This window comes from Erythranthe guttata, chromosome 9, assembly GCF_056151865.1.
Source record: "Erythranthe guttata isolate IM_541 chromosome 9, IM_541, whole genome shotgun sequence".
In the NCBI taxonomy this organism is placed as follows: Eukaryota; Viridiplantae; Streptophyta; class Magnoliopsida; order Lamiales; family Phrymaceae; genus Erythranthe; species Erythranthe guttata.
The window spans coordinates 1,262,182-1,278,736 of record NC_142541.1 but is presented as its reverse complement, the minus strand read 5'-3'; the positions used below and the strand labels follow the sequence as shown (position 1 = coordinate 1,278,736).

Genomic DNA, 16,555 nt, shown 5'->3' with positions numbered 1-16,555 from the left:
CCTGTGCGAGTTTTAAGAATTATTGAGAAAATATGACCAAGGCTGTAAAAAGCGGTAATCGGGTCGGAGGCGGTCAGGGACCGACTCACGATTAATCGGTGCGGCGGTGATTAATCGGTGATAAATCGGAAATAAATCGTTTTTTAAAATTTAATATAATATATTTGTAGATATTATTTATAAATACTCAAAACATAGATAAAAAATAGGCTGCGGCTATATGCAATACTAAAACCACTTGTGCAAGACCAAATTAAAGAAAGATTCCAAAAGATTCAATTTTATTAAGATGAAATGACAAATATACCCATAAATTAAATTGGCTTTTTTTCTCATGCAAGACCAAATACAAATAATGAAGAAAAAAAAACAAAAAAAAAAAGCGTGAATTAAAAAAAAACAGCCCCCTCCTCAAACCTTACCTACGCCCATCTTCTCTGCCGTCAAAGCTCCGCCGCCCAAGCTCTACCACCGATCGCCGCCGCCCAACCTTACAGAAAAAGAGGAAAAACAAATTAAATCTGCAACTGGTAAAAATCGACACCAAGGTGTTGAAAAACTGTGCTAGAAATCGACACTTAAGCGTCGAATTTTATAGGCAAAAATCGACATTGACATGTCGAATTTATAGCACAAAATTCGACATTGCCAAATGTCGAATTTTATGCCTGAAAATCGACATCTAAATGTCGATTTTTACCCATAAAATTCGACCCGTACATGTCGAATTCGTTTGCGTGAGATTTTTTTTGGAAAAACGATATTCTAGCTAAAAAAAACCCATAAATGCATACATTCTTGGATTCTTCCACCGTAGAATCTTCTATTTTGATGTATTCTGACTCCATACTTGCCATCTTTGTAAGATTTGTTGAGTTTTGATGATTTTAAGTGTTTAGGTTTTGTGGGTTTATGGAGGAGGAAGGAGAAAGGTCTTGTGGGTTTTGGAAGATGGAGAAGATGGGAGTTGGTCTTGTGGTTTTGTGGTCTTGTGATAGGGTTTTTTGTGTTTTTGAATTTTTGGTCTTGCACTTTTGGAATTTTCTATTTTTTTTAACAAGTAAGGATATTATAGTATTTATACATTGAAAATTTTAATTTGGTCTTGCAGAAATGGTTTTAGTCTTTCATATAGCCGCAGCCTAAAAAATATTTAAACATAGTTATATCTCCATCATGTCTATATTCTAATAACATAATAAAAGTTTAATAATAATAAGATCATAATACATACATATCCTTATAAAATATAAATAAAAAGGCATTTTTTTGAATTTACATACATTATGGCATACATCATTAGTTCTTTAACAATAATAATTAACATAAACAAAATAAGGCATAAACTCATATGTTTTTTTATTAAAATTCCAACTTTTATTTTGATTTATAAAAAAAAAATCGATTTTTGACCGATTTTTTGTCGAATTTTGCCACCGAAGTTTGACCCGCCTTAAAGGTTTGACCGCCTCGGACCGCCTCAAACCGCCTCACAGGCAAAAGACCGATTTTTCAAACATTTACACTAAAATCGTAAAGGTTTTGGACCGCCTCCGCCTCGGCAACCGATTAATCGGCCGCCTCGGCCAATTTTTAGAACACTGAATATGACTAAATTAAGGTAAAACAAAAGTTTACGGAGTTCGGAACCGCTATCGTTTTCTACAAATCGAGGGCCCGAGGTAACTGACTCCCTCACCTATAGTCAGAACCGGCCCTGATATCGTCATTAAGAAAAAAGGGAAGCCAAAAAAAGTATCATGTATTAAAAGTTATAAGATTTGGAAGATATTTTTTTTTAAATTAATTGGATCAAATCAACATAACAAGTGGATTCGATGCATCATCAATTACAAAAATGTGAAAATCAATTCTAATCTTCTCTCCTTTTTTTCCCTAGATGGGCAATGTGTAATCCATATAACAACTTGTGCTATTTAATCCAATCACTACACTTACATAAATTAATAAATAAATAAATAAGTAAATAAATAAATAAATAAATAAGTAAATAAATAAATAAATAAGAGTTGCATATAACTAAACTTTACAAAAAGAGTCATGTGGCATATTGTTCTTTCACAAACCTAATTAACCTAACCCCACCACCACCAAATCAAGAGTGTGTCTCTATTTTTGTTAATATTAACTTTAATTATCATTTTTATAATATATATATTTTTTAATTAATTCAATTAAAAATATCTAAATAAATGGTGGGAGTTTTTTCGAATATGAACTAAAAAGCTTACTTTACGTGACCTGGCAAAACCCCTATGAATCAAGTAATGGTCTTGACTTTACCCTATAATTAATCAATGTCAAATACCAAACTCTCTTGATAAGGATTAGTAATAATTACTTTATGTTAAATATTACCATTAAAAAAGGTAAAAAATTTTATGGTATGCATTTATATACTTGTATCAATTAAAATAGATTCAATTTCAATAATTAAAGAAAATGAAAAACGGGCTAAAAGTCGTTCAAAAATATTTTGTATAGCTAACAATCTGTTCGGATATTTTGAATTTGTTATAAGCCCCTCGGGGCAGCTTAGTTGGTAATTAGCCCGAGGTAGGTCTAATTACAAAAACCCCCAGATTTGCATGATTACGAAAATCCTCTTGAGGTATATATAGTCGTCTTACAATGCCAATTTTGACGAAAAAACATAATATGTTGACAATTACCCTAATATCCATAAGAAGAAAGAAGTTAAAGCGATGACTTCTCTAGGCGCATTGGGTTGAAAAAAAATTCCTATCATTTTATGTATTTTCTTGTTTTTACTAAAGAATAAAGAAATATAGGGTAAATTACAAACACCTCCCTAAGGTATGGTCAAATTACAAAAACCCCCTCTTGTTTGGATAATTACATCTACCCCCTCAACTATGATTTTTTCTTACACCTCCACCCTTATGGTGCCAAATTCAACATAATCATCTAGATTTCGTAAAATGTGCTCTAGTTTGTATTCGTTTTGTGTAAAAATACAGTTTCCGATGCACCACAAACTGATATATACAAGCTAAAAATCACATATATATTATGATCATCTTGCTTCATGATGTAGAGTTTGAATGGGATAAAACGGGTACAAAAGTGATAATATTCCATATAATCTCGAAGATTTTACTAAATTTGAGGAGTTGAGGGGGTAGTTGTAATTATCCAAACAAGAGGGGTGTTTTTGTAATTTGACCATACCTCAGGGGGGTGTTTGTAATTTACCCAAGAAATATATTATAGTTTTAGAATTAAAAATAACTAGCTTTTTAAAAATATATTACAATTTCCCCCTACGTAATTAGTATACTTACAATTACCCCTTAAGGGCAAAAATGATATTTTAGAGGAATATTCCAGAGAATAAAAAAGTGGGGTTTTCGTAATTACGCAAACATAAGTGAATTTTTTTATAATTTGACCTTATTTTAGAAATTTTATCGTAATTTGCCCATTAATTTATCTTCAAATGCACCACTGTACATGAAGTCATTTGAAATCTTTTATCATAAATGTAACTAAAATTCAATAAAAAGTTGTGTTAGCTTTAGCATAACAAAGTGGTTGGTTCAATATATTCCAAGTTTCCAACGACAAGAAAGAAAACGTATGCATGCATCTAATTATAATTCAAACCATACCTATATATATAAAATATATATGTATGATTATCTTAATTGTGAGGAAAATGTTTAATGCACGCACCATTATATTATTCAACACTTGTACAAAAGTTATCTCATAGGGAACATGATTTAATATTTTGGTTATGTCACATATCATATCATTTCTTTTTTTCTTAAATAACATTATCCTTCACTTAAAAATGGGAAAACAAGCTTGTAAGTAGATCATTGTTAAACTTCTTCACCTAATACTAGAAAGAAAAAATGGACAATTTGATATTATCTAACATTAGGGAATTCTAAAAGCTAGTAATTGGTTGAAACTCATCTGATTTAGAGCATGTCTGTCTAGCTTATTTTAAACAACAGATAAGCTCTCACATTTAACAAGTTGTTTTAAGAGTTGATAAGTTATTACGTCTTATTTTTAGAATTAATCTTTATAATGTTTTGATAATGATCTTATAAGATAGTTTTACTCATTATAAGATCTTAAATAAAAAAATGAGATATAAGTATTTTTAAATATCTTATTTGCTCTCGACAGTTTATTTTTTGAATTTTGATTTTTTTTTAAAGTTAGCAAACACTTTGGAAGTGCTTACAAGCTTTTAAACATCTCATAAGCTCTTTTCAACAGCTTATAAGCTTAGTCACAACATCTGATATTGGTACATTTAAAAGAAGATGGACTAAAATGAAACAAAATATATATTTTGAGGACTAGCAATGAGATTTGACCATTATTCTATAATTGAAAGTTTTCGCAAACAATCCCAATATCAAATTCACAATCCCTACTTCGATTTTTTTTATATATATTTCTAATTGTTGTACACTTCTAAATATATATGGGTGAAAAGTGAAACATAATTTTGAATTTCTTCGATTTCGATTCGAAATAATATTTTGCATTTTGGATTTCAAAATTTTTAACACCCCCCCCCCTCGAAATTATACACATAAAATAGACATTATGTATTATATATAGTAAGGCTAATAAAAAAATAGAATTTTGAATTCTGGCTGATTTGGATAAAACAAATTACGATTTTGGAACAAACTTTTTCATTCCAATTTCCGAGATCCCAATTATTTTTATAAAATATATTTGGAAAAAGAACTGAAATTCGTTTTTCACTTTTGGATCCGATGAATCCGATTCACACCCTACTTCGATCCCGAACATAAGCAACACAAAAACTAAATTATTATTATTATTATTATTATTATTATTATTATTATTATTATTATTATTATTATTATTATTATTATTATTATTATTATTATTATTATTATTATTATTATTATTATTATTATTATTATTATTATTATTATTATTATTATTATTATTATTATTATTATTATTATTATTATTATTATTATTATTATTATTATTATTATTATTATTATTATTATTATTATTATTATTATTATTATTATTATTATTATTATTATTATTATTATTATTATTATTATTATTATTATTATTATTATTATTATTATTATTATTAAAGTTCAATAGGCTCATCTTTCCAAAACCTAAAAGCAAGTCTTGAATCTTATGAGGCTAGAAAATAATTAACCCTAATATAATCACCCAATAATAGTAATAGGGAGAAAAAACAACACATGGACAATTTAATTACTAGACCGATCATTTGTAGACCACACCCAATAATGTTGTTCATTAAACCTGCTTCAATAATTTTTTTTTAAAGTAGGTTTCTTTTGTTATTTATGTATTAGTTAGTGCACTTTCGCTCCCCAAAATTTTTAATTTTGTACACTTTAGTTCATAAAATATAAAAAAACAAAAAAAAAAAAAAAAAAAAAAAAACTTCCCTTAAATTACTCCGATATTTGACCCCCAAGAAAACCCCTCTGGGTCCGCTCCTGGTTTACCGAGTGTACCAATATGTATAATCGAATCCAGAAACCCAGAAAAAAATAAGTTCATGGTACATTGACCAATGATTAGCAAAAAAATGTGTCAAGTGCATTGGTTCTTGTTATTGAGCATGGGTGATAACATCACCCTATGACTTTAGTATTGTGTTTGTTTTTCAAAGATTAATTAATTCAACAGTTCAACACTTAATCAGTTAATCTTCCACTGCCTATATTATTATTTTATGATTTTATTCATTTATTTTATTGTAATTCACCAAAATTATAAAAAATAAATAAAATATTATGTAAACCAAGGAAAATAAATATAGTACAAATTAGAATAAATTGACCCCTATCAAAAGGTTATTCATGAAGAGGTTTTATCTGGGGACGACTTGTTAAATATGATACTGCATTATTTGTTGTAATATGTAAACCGTGTCACTTTTTGATTTGGATTTTGATTTGATTTGAAGTTTAAAAAATACATAGTAACAAACCAATCAAATTGTGTTAAATTTAATGTATCCAAAATATATTAAGTTTGTGCATTGAATTGATTAAAAAAAGAATGGAAAATTAATTAACCAACCAAATTGTGACTTCTCTTGCAAAAATAAATCAATTCAAGTTGATATCTTGTGATATATGTCCATATTTTTAAGGAGCTAATTAAATTGTGTCAAGTCACTAGAGAAGCTTATCTAATATTTTTGTTCAATATAAATACGGACCATTCCTTACAATTCAAGAAAAAAAGAAAATCGTACGAGCGAATTCTCTCTATACATTCAAGGTGTTATCCGTCAAATTGAAGGTGTTTTTCACCATATTCAGTGCGTTCTTCGTCAAAATACGGCGTTTGATTCAAGATTATGGGTGCTAAAAATCAAATTCGAATGAGATCAAGTCAATGACGCGACTCCAAATTTCTATTGTTCTTAAGAGAATAATTATATGATTAAATTAGAGATTGTAAGCCAAAATATTCATTTGATTCAATAACGACGACACACATCAATAGGGAAAAGCGCGCACATATCCAAGTCGGACGCAATACAACGAGTCGGACCCGACTTATCTCAAACTAATAATTCTGACATAAGTTGGTCACAATCCAAACAATATGAGTCCAAAATTAACTCACTTTAATAACATAGATCTAAGTCGACCAACGTTGGAGATTCGAATTTAGACGATTCATTTCACTAACAATTTAAAGTTTAAACTTCCGATTGAGGCACCGTGAACAAATTTTGAAGAAGCTCGATTTTATTTATGACATAATTTCCCAAAACAAAAAGAGAAAAACAAAAAAACAAAAAGCACCACTTCTTTTCGGTATTTACTTTTTAACCCCTCCTTTACCGATGCTTCGTTCTGCTGCATCTCTGATTCTCTGCACCACCACGTATATTCCCTTTTTACAAAACCATGGAGTACAAGTAAAAACCGCTTTTAAATTATATTAATTAAATAATTAATTTTCCCCATCGTCAATTTTTTTTTATTGTAATTACTTTTGTTTGGTTGCATGCGTTTGGGCAGCAGAAAAAAAAACAGTTATTTATGCTTACTCACCGCACCACTATCTTTCCCCCACACCACACCAATCCTCTCTGCAGAGTTTGTTTCTCCTACATTAAATACCAAAACAAAAAAACCTTAAAATACAAACAAACATCCCCCTCTCTCTCTCTCTCTCTCTCTCTCTCTCTCTCTCTCTCTTTCTCTCTCTAGTTTTTGCTCTCTTCTAGCTACATTGTGAAAAAAGGCACAATCTTTGAAATCTCTCCGCACTCAATTCAAATACCCATTTGCTCCAAACTGATTTAATCACTCCTTTTCAACTATTTAACTAATGGGCTGCCGCTAATTTTGTCGGAATCATCCCAATTTTCTTGAATTTTGAAGGGCAAAAATTTCTGTTTTTTCTCACAAATGGGTTGTCGTTAAATAGCTTTCTGCTTCCTTTTTCTTTTGTCCGAACAGCTTTTAGATAATATAGTGTCTGTGTAGTGTACCATGTAATTGATCTTGGGGTTTTTCTGCATTTTCGTGCTCATGTGTAGAAAGGTGCTTTCTTTAATGTAAGAAAGAAAGTGTGTGTTGACTGTGATGGATCTGAGGTTTACTGAAGTCAACCGTTAGTTTAGTATAATTAATAATTAATCTCTCTTGCAATGGTAATAATTTGTTCAGTCCGCTAATTTCTTGAGTTCTTGATCAGCAATGAATTCATTTCCTTAAAAAAAAAAAAAAAAAAAAAAATTCATATGCTCATTCAATCTCACTCTGTTCATTGCTGACCAATTCTTTTGTTCTTTGTAGTTAGAAACCCGGACACTATTCTTTCCAAATTATTCGAAAAAAAATGTAATTTTTTTTTTAAAATGTAATTATTGGCCTTTCGAGTCACCTTCGAATTCGTGTTTCGACTTCCCATTTCATCATTAAAAAAAATAGAAAAAATAAAAAAATCTGCCCTTTATTTGGTTGATTTTGGATATTATCATGGAGGAAACATTCGTTCCGTTTCGCGGTATAAAAAACGATCTCAAAGGAAGGCTTCTTTGTTACAAACAAGATTGGAGTGGCGGATTACGCGCAGGTATCAGGTTCGTGCTCGTTTTATTTTATTGTCCATATTAATTTCTTGTCTTAACTCTTACATGTTATATCTCCTTTATATTGTATTTTGCATATTCTATAATTTATACGATATTCGAAGAGATGCCTTTACGAATTATCAGCATAATAATATTCTCTTACAGGATCTTGGCTCCCACCACATACATATTCTTCGCATCGGCAATTCCCGTTATATCTTTCGGGGAGCAACTCGAAAGAAACACCGGTAACTTCACCCTTTTTTTTTTTTTTTTTTTCGGTTCGAATTTTTTAGCATCTTATTTTTTATTAGAATCTTTGTAACAAAAAAAAAAAAAAAACTAATTTTTATGCAGATGGAACTTTAACAGCAGTGCAAACACTTGCATCAACTGCACTTTGCGGTGTAATACACTCGATCATAGGTGGACAGCCACTACTCATACTAGGTGTAGCGGAGCCCACTGTCTTAATGTACACTTTCATGTTCGATTTCGCTAAAGATCGAAAAGATTTGGGCCCACAGCTTTTCTTGGCCTGGACTGGATGGTAATAATCTTTCTTACACTCACGAGAGAATTTTTTTGGTATATTCGAGTATTGAAATCTTGAAGAACTTGTTGTTTTTTGTTTAGGGTTTGTGTGTGGACTGCCCTTTTGCTTTTCTTGCTAGCTGTACTGGGCGCGTGCTCGATTATCAACCGGTTTACGAGGGTTGCTGGTGAATTGTTCGGTCTCTTAATCGCGATGCTCTTTATGCAGCAGGCCATTCGTGTGAGTATTCTTTAAAAAAAAAAATGCATCGTTTCTGCATCTCTTTATTATCACCAATAACTGCCGTTTGTACTGTTTCGTCTAGTGTCCGTTTTTTTCGTTGCTTTATATTTTCTTCGTTTTCCGTTTTTTTAGGGACTCGTGGAGGAGTTCGGCATTCCTCAGAGAGAAAACGTAAAGGAGGCTGAATTCTTACCTTCGTGGAGATTCGGAAACGGAATGTTTGCGTTGGTTCTTTCCTTTGGCCTTCTCCTTACTGCTTTGAGTAGCCGAAAGGCTCGTTCGTGGCGTTATGGAGCTGGTATATATATACATACACGCGCATGTATCTGACTAGCAATAAACTTTTGAAAAAAAATAGAACGCAAAAATTTAATATACGTTCTTGATTATTTCCAATGCTCAAAATTTAATCTTTTGACCATAACTCTAATTTTGAAGGATGGCTTAGAGGATTTATCGCTGATTACGGGGTCCCGTTTATGGTGCTTGTGTGGACAGCTGTCAGTTACATACCGGTTAACGATGTTCCACACGGAATTCCGCGTAGGCTTTTTAGCCCTAATCCGTGGTCGGCCGGTGCATACTCAAACTGGACAGTCATTAAGGTTGTGCGAAAAAGACTTTGTACAAACACAATTTATTCGAACATGTTTAAAATGTTTTTAATTATAACACCATTTTTTTTACGAGCAGGACATGTTGAAAGTACCTCCACTTTATATTATCGGAGCATTTATTCCCGCAACAATGATCGCTGTACTGTACTACTTCGATCACAGCGTCGCTTCACAACTTGCTCAGCAGCAAGAGTTCAATCTAAAGAAGCCCTCTTCGTACCACTACGACCTTCTTCTATTGGGTTTTCTGGTAATTTCATGAATTTTTTTTATTTTTTTTATAAATATATATTGTTTTTTTTTCTCAATACTTATTACAATAAAATTTTCATACTGTATATAGGTCATACTATGTGGTCTAATCGGCATTCCTCCTTCGAACGGAGTTATTCCACAATCCCCGATGCACACGAAAAGTCTCGCCACTTTGAAACATCAGGTAATAATATTCAGAAATACTAATAAATTTAATATTGAATTATTTAATTAATGAAATTAATTTCGTTTTCATTTGTTTAACAGCTTTTGAGGAATAAGCTCGTGTCGACCGCACGTGACAGCATTCAGAAAAACGAGAACTTATCTCAGCTCTACAGAAGCATGCAAGACGCGTACACCGAAATGCAGACGCCGCTTGTTCATCAAACTTCATCTGCTCCAGTATATACGCACGCTTTTTTATTACTACGTAAAATAAATCCGATTAAAATGTCATTAATTTAATTTATTTTTTTTAAAAAAAAACAGGGATTAAAGGAGCTGAAAGATTCGACGATTCAACGAGCCTCGAGTAGTGGATACATAGATGCACCGGTCGATGCAGCTGTTTTCGACGTGGATAAAGATATAGACGAGCTTTTACCGGTTGAAGTTAAAGAACAAAGGCTTAGTAATTTACTTCAAGCTTTAATGGTGGGAACTTGTGTAGCTGCTATGCCGTTGTTGAAAAAGATTCCGACTTCAGTCCTTTGGGGATACTTCGCTTTCATGGCGATCGAGAGCTTGCCCGGAAATCAGTTTTGGGAGAGGATTTTATTGCTTTTTACCGCTCCGAGTCGAAGATACATGTAAGTGCTTCCGTAAACTCGTGTCTGAAAACAAAATGTATCGTGTTAGATAATATTTCGGGCATAAAAAAAATCCGATTTTTTCGTTGTTTTAGGAGTTCAAATGCATAGCTTACATTTTTTTTACCAATTTTACCCTTGATTGTTAATTGGAAAGAGAGGAGTGTGCTATCAATTAATAGTGAGATGATCTTTTAAGAAGGGTAATTTTGGGTTTTTCTTGTCAAAATTAAAGCTGTTTCATGAGTTTCTTAATATTGCATCCCCCACCCCTGTGTTTATTCTAATTGTTAAAAAAGCCACCGTATTATTAAAATTACCAAAAAAAAAACCCATAAAAAATCACCGTCGAGGGTTTGTGTGCTAAAAAAAGTTGTAATACAGATGGGTTTTTGCTAATATTAATAACACGAGAATTTTTTTAGCAATTCGATGCAACGCAAGGGTACTAAATGCAATAAACTCAATATAAGCATACATGTTTATATAACTATCGACCGAAATTCGAAAATCTTCTTTGACTCGTTAAACTAATAATGGTGGCAGGGTTCTAGAAGATTATCATGCAACCTTTGTGGAGACGGTGCCATTTAAGACAATAGCGTTCTTCACGTTGTTTCAGACATTTTACTTGCTCCTTTGTTTCGGTCTGACGTGGATTCCGATAGCCGGTGTTTTATTCCCGTTGCTGATTATGCTTCTCGTGCCCGTGAGACAATATTTGCTTCCGAAATTTTTCAAAGGAGCCCATCTTCAAGATTTGGATGCTGCCGAGTACGAAGAAGCTCCTGCTATTACTTACAACTTAACCTTTGAAGTAAGTCTCGTTTTTTTCATTTTTCTGTTTTTTTTTTATAAATATTACTAGTAGTGGCGGAGCCAAAATTTTGCGTTCGTGGGGGCCAAATATAAACTAATTTTTTTCGAGGGGGTCGACAATAATACACTACTCGAAAAAAAAAAATTTTTTTGAGAAGCAGTGGGGGGCCATGGCCCCCCGTAATCGTAGGTGTTTCTTCAAAGTCATTATTGCATATTGGGTTCGGATGATGAAAATGTGAAATACTTGGGCAATGTTGGGTAAAATAAGAGTTTATTGCATTTAGTTACCCTGTGTTATATAGAATTGCTAAAAAGTCCTCGTGTTTATAAATATTAGCAAAAAAGTCCCTATAATGCATTTTTTTAGCACACAACTCCCTAAAAATGGTGATTTTTTAAGGGGTTATTTGCTAAAATCTCATCTCAAAATGAAATTTTTTTTTGTTATTTTTTTTTAATCCAGGAACAAGGTAATAACAATCAGCCACAACCAACGAATCTCGATAGCGGTGAAGTGTTCGACGAAATAATCACGAGAAGTCGCGGCGAGATACGACACGGTCGCAGCCCGAAAGTAACGAGTAGCTCAACTCAATCACCGAGAGAGGAAATGAAGTCCGTTTACAGCCCGAGAATATCTCGGGCGGGGCATAGTCCTCGTTTGAACGAAATAAGAATGGAAGTGGGGCCGAGATTGAGCCCGAGTCCTAGGCCGTCTGTACTAGGTCAAACTAGCCGCCGTGGTTCGTCGTCGTCTTCTTGAATCTTGATCCCATGTTATTATTACAGTGAATGGTGCTCGAGAGGTCTTAATTATGCAGAAGAGTACAGTAAATTATTATATTTTTAGTAGGTGTTTGTTTTTGTCTAACTTGTCTCTACAGTTTTTTTTTTTTTCTTTTCCCTATGTTGTTGTAAACCTTTGATTCTCCTCTGGGCAGACGATATTTTGACGATATAATGGAGAGATATTTATTACAAAATGTCATGTCTTTATTGTTTTTTTTTCTTTGGCAAATTACGGCCTACAGTCACCCCCTTCTTTTAAATATTTTTACATAAAACTTATGTAATTCGGTTATTTACCGAACCAAATCGTATATGTAGTTCGGTAAATGGTATGAAATGTTGGCGTACCGAAATTTTGGTTCGGTTTTACCGAATTAACATCTCTAAATTTGCCTATGGAGGGATCTTTTCGTAATATAATGCATAGTTGAGGCTGGTGGCTGTAATTACTCAAACAATAGGGGAGTTTTTGTAATTTGATCATAACTCAGGGGGCTGGCCGTAATTTGCTTTTTTTTTTTTCCTTAAATCAAAGTTAAACCTCGTGATTGATGCACTTTTAAATACTTCTTTATGTCAGTAAAACTTGTACCAAAACACGAAATTATTCGTTCTCAGTGCTCCCGTTTCTTGGCCCGACATGTTTGATGGATGATGTAAATTATGGTCACTCAATGGTCTGTATCGGCAGTGCACATGGGTCTGGTGCTCACAAGGAAACCAAACCACATACGAGTTCGAATTATTGGAGATATTAATATTAAATGATACATTTCATTAACAGCTTATTTTGGTTGAGATGGTCATTCAACAAGGTAGAGTCAGGATAAAATAAAATGTCTTGAGTTCGAATCCTAATATGGTTTTCTCAGTGAAAACTGAACGGTTTGGATCAAAATCAGTATTTTTGCGGAAGAGGAATCCTAATTCCACAATTGTTCCAGAAAAAAAATCGAAAAATCAGAATTTCGAAAATTGGACTTTACAAAACTGTTCGAAAAAATCGGAAACTTTTGGAATCGGAATCTATTTGGTCAATGTTCAATGAAGTTTGTCAGATACTGAAATCAATTTTGAATTAAGCTAGGAATATTAATTTAATTTACCCCATGTAAGTAAACATTGTATTTGAGGACAATTAAATAATTAGCCAAAAAAATTGTGCAAAGAATGTGTGATAAATTGAATTCCCCGCCAAATAATGTGATGAGCATCATGTCAATTCAAATGGATCTCTTTAATAATAGAGGAAAAGAAGAAAGCAAGTGACAAGAGTGCTATTATACTAGAGTCTTTTCTTTTGTTAAACCTACCAAAAATTTGGTACTCATTTATTCTCCTCAATTGCAGAAAAAGGCAAGTTTTCCCAACTTTTGCTCTGCCTGTCTTCTTTGATTATTAGTAAAATACCAAATTCTCTCTCTCTCTCTCTCTCTCTCTCTCTCTCTCTCTCTCTCTCTCTCTCTCTCTCTCTCTCTCTCTCTCTCTCTCTCTCTCTCTCTCTCTCTCTCTCTCTCTCTCTCTCTCTCTCTCTCTCTCTCTCTCTCTCTCTCTCTCTCTCTCTCTCTCTCTCTCTCTCTCTCTCTCTCTCTCTCTCTCTCTCTCTCTCTCTCTCTCTCTCTCTCTCTCTCTCTCTCTCTCTCTCTCTCTCTCTCTCTCTCTCTCTCTCTCTCTCTCTCTCTCTCTCTCTCTCTCTCTCTCTCTCTCTCCCTCTCTCCCTCTCTCCCCCTCTCTCCCTCTCTCTCCCTCTCTCTCTCTCTCCCTCTCCCTCTCTCCCTCTCCCCCTCTCCCTCTCTCTCTCTCTCTCTCTCTCTCTCTCTCTCTCTCTCAAAAAACATATACTCAATTTGCACCATTTTCTTTGTTAGTGATGCTTTTAATTATGTAATTAGTTATGCTCAATACTTTTCCAATCACCTAATGAACATTTCTAATGAACATTGAGAAGCTAGTTTTTGTTTGGATTCAATGGTAGCATTCCAAAAACTTTCAATCAATGAGGTGAAAAAAAAAAAGAAAAAAGTAAATGAAAGGACCATGGTGTAGGCTTTATGTAATATTTAGGGCACAAAAGTTAGTGGAATGCATCCAAGGAAAATCACTTTGTAGAACAATTATTATTAGGGGTTGTCTAGGGCCCGAGAGGGTTGTAATTCTCGAACCGTAATCTTCCAATGAAACTACGCCACATAAGATAAGTAGGAACCTAGTAAAAAATTGTACGATGTGTGGCTAATATGTAAAATTATCAAAAAGAGACAAGTTCTTAAGGTTAAGGAAGCAATGGTAGTCAATTATTTCTTGAATCCCTGCAGACGAATAAAATTTAAGCCAATTAAATGGATAAATTATATATGGAATAAAGTTTGATCCAATGGCATTTGTGTAATTATACATAGCCAAAGGACTTAGATGCCAATTGAAGACCCGTATATATGCAGTAATGCATATATTTTTATCAATTATATATTTTGGAATTTAATTAAATTAATTTCTAATAGATAATTGATGTTAAATATATATTGACCAATAAGTTTATTTCTTATCTTCCAAGTTATAAGAGATAAATATCAATTAATTATTGGCCAATAGGATTGTTTCGTCTTCCCCAAGTTACAAGAGATAAATATCAATTTAAATCAGGCCAATCAAATCGCGCCATGTCATCAAGAAGGCCCATCAAAGATTCTTGTTCTACCACTATAAATAGGGACCCTCCCTTCACAATTCAAGGACACAACTGAAGGAGCATAAACTGTAGGAGCAAAATTCCCTCTACAATTCAAGAAGCAAGGAAGAAGAATTCGTAGGAGGTAAGATTCTCTCTCTACATTCAAAGTGTTCTTCGTCAAATTCGAGGTGTTCTTGAGCAAATTCAAGGCATTCTTCATCAAATCCAGCGTTCGATCCGAGATAACGGTGCCAAACATTCGGATTCACGTTAATCAATTCAAGTCAAGATCATTGGAAGATTGAAGGCCCAAATCCATCAAGAAATTCAAGATCTTCAAGTCAAATTTAGTCAAAGTTCAACGTTCGATCCGAGATTCAAGTCGCAAGACCTTTGGAAAACGTTATTCAAATTCAAAATTAAATCCGGAGAAAATCAAGTCAACGACCCAACTCCGAAAATTCAAGTCAACTATATATTGTTCTAGAGAGAAGAATCAGAGGATTAAAATAGAGATTGTAACCCGCAATTTATTTATTTTAATTCAATAAAAATATCTTTGTTCAATTTTTCTTGTTTGTTTATATCGTAGATAAGAATTTGTTGTTACAATCCCCACATATTCAGAGAGTTTATGGAGATACGTTTATGTTATAACTTTTGTTCTCACATTATTTTCGATTGAATTCATGAACTAATGAATATTTAGATTATTAATTTGAATTTAAGGTTAAAAAGGTAAATAGCGTGAAGTACGATGGGTGTATGATCTGAGTACGATGTGTTTTGATAGGTACGTACAATAATTGATGGGGTCTTGGTATCGTAATGCATCTGTACACCAAATCAATGAACAAGATCTTTTGCGAAGTAATTTAAACGGCTTAGATTAATTTTTGTAGGGTCCGAGAAGTACATCCCTCTCGGTCTCGGACCCTAGCTAGACAACCCCTTATGACTATCCTTTAATTTGAACAATTCCTCTATTTTACTGTACAGTAGAATATTGATAAACTAATAATCTTGTTTAAATAATATTTTTCCGATCATGGCTCCGACAATATGTTAAATTAATAATTCATTAAATTTATATGATAATTCATATTTTAAAATTCTTATAACCTCCATCTCATATATAAATTAATAATGTATAGAAGTAACTTTTCGAATACATAGTATATTGATAAATTTATAGAAATTAACGGAAAATGATTCAATCTCTTTTTTGTTTCTTGCTGAAGTTTGACAATATCACCTTCAATCTCATCTCTCGGTTTTCTTATTATAGTAAGAACTTTCAGTGTACTTTTGTCTTAGCTCAACGAAAAAAATTTCAATAGCATTGTTGTTTTAAGAGCTTCCGTCTGGGAAATGGGTTTTTTATTAGAATTATCATTTTCAACTTCATCGTCAGTTTCGGTGAAAAAAAAAAAACTTCATCTATTTCCATGATTTTATTGCATTTAGTTACCCAGTGTTATATCGAATTGCCAAAAAGTCCTCGTTTTTTTAAATATGAGCAAAAACATCCATATAAACAACAATATTACTAATATATCCTTGTTTATAATATTTACTATCCAGTTTGAATTTGAACTTTTTTTGTTTCTCTCTCTATAACATAATTAGTAGGATTTCAAATTTCAATGTATTAATTATTAGATTACAACT

The 16,555-nt window shown here is 32.6% G+C and overlaps 2 protein-coding genes across 2 annotated transcripts in view; one reads left to right on the top strand and one right to left on the bottom strand.

The window, feature by feature from the left end:
- Positions 1-6,724: 6,724 nt before the first annotated feature.
- Positions 6,725-12,407, top strand: LOC105975017 (boron transporter 1). Its single transcript, XM_013000183.2, has 12 exons — positions 6,725-8,149; positions 8,306-8,388; positions 8,498-8,690; positions 8,777-8,915; positions 9,051-9,216; positions 9,357-9,523; positions 9,612-9,785; positions 9,879-9,974; positions 10,058-10,195; positions 10,283-10,602; positions 11,149-11,419; positions 11,888-12,407. The coding sequence occupies exons 1-12, from the start codon at positions 8,046-8,048 to the stop codon at positions 12,185-12,187; spliced, it is 2,151 nt and encodes a 716-aa protein (XP_012855637.1). The 5' UTR covers positions 6,725-8,045; the 3' UTR covers positions 12,188-12,407.
- A 4,077-nt stretch (positions 12,408-16,484) lies between these two features.
- The window catches only part of LOC105974904 (uncharacterized), a 62,273-nt gene continuing 62,202 nt past the window's right edge, over positions 16,485-16,555 (bottom strand). The window contains exon 2 of the mRNA XM_088823455.1: positions 16,485-16,553. The gene's annotated coding sequence lies outside the window, so the exon portion shown is untranslated. The remainder of the gene's footprint in view (positions 16,554-16,555) is intronic.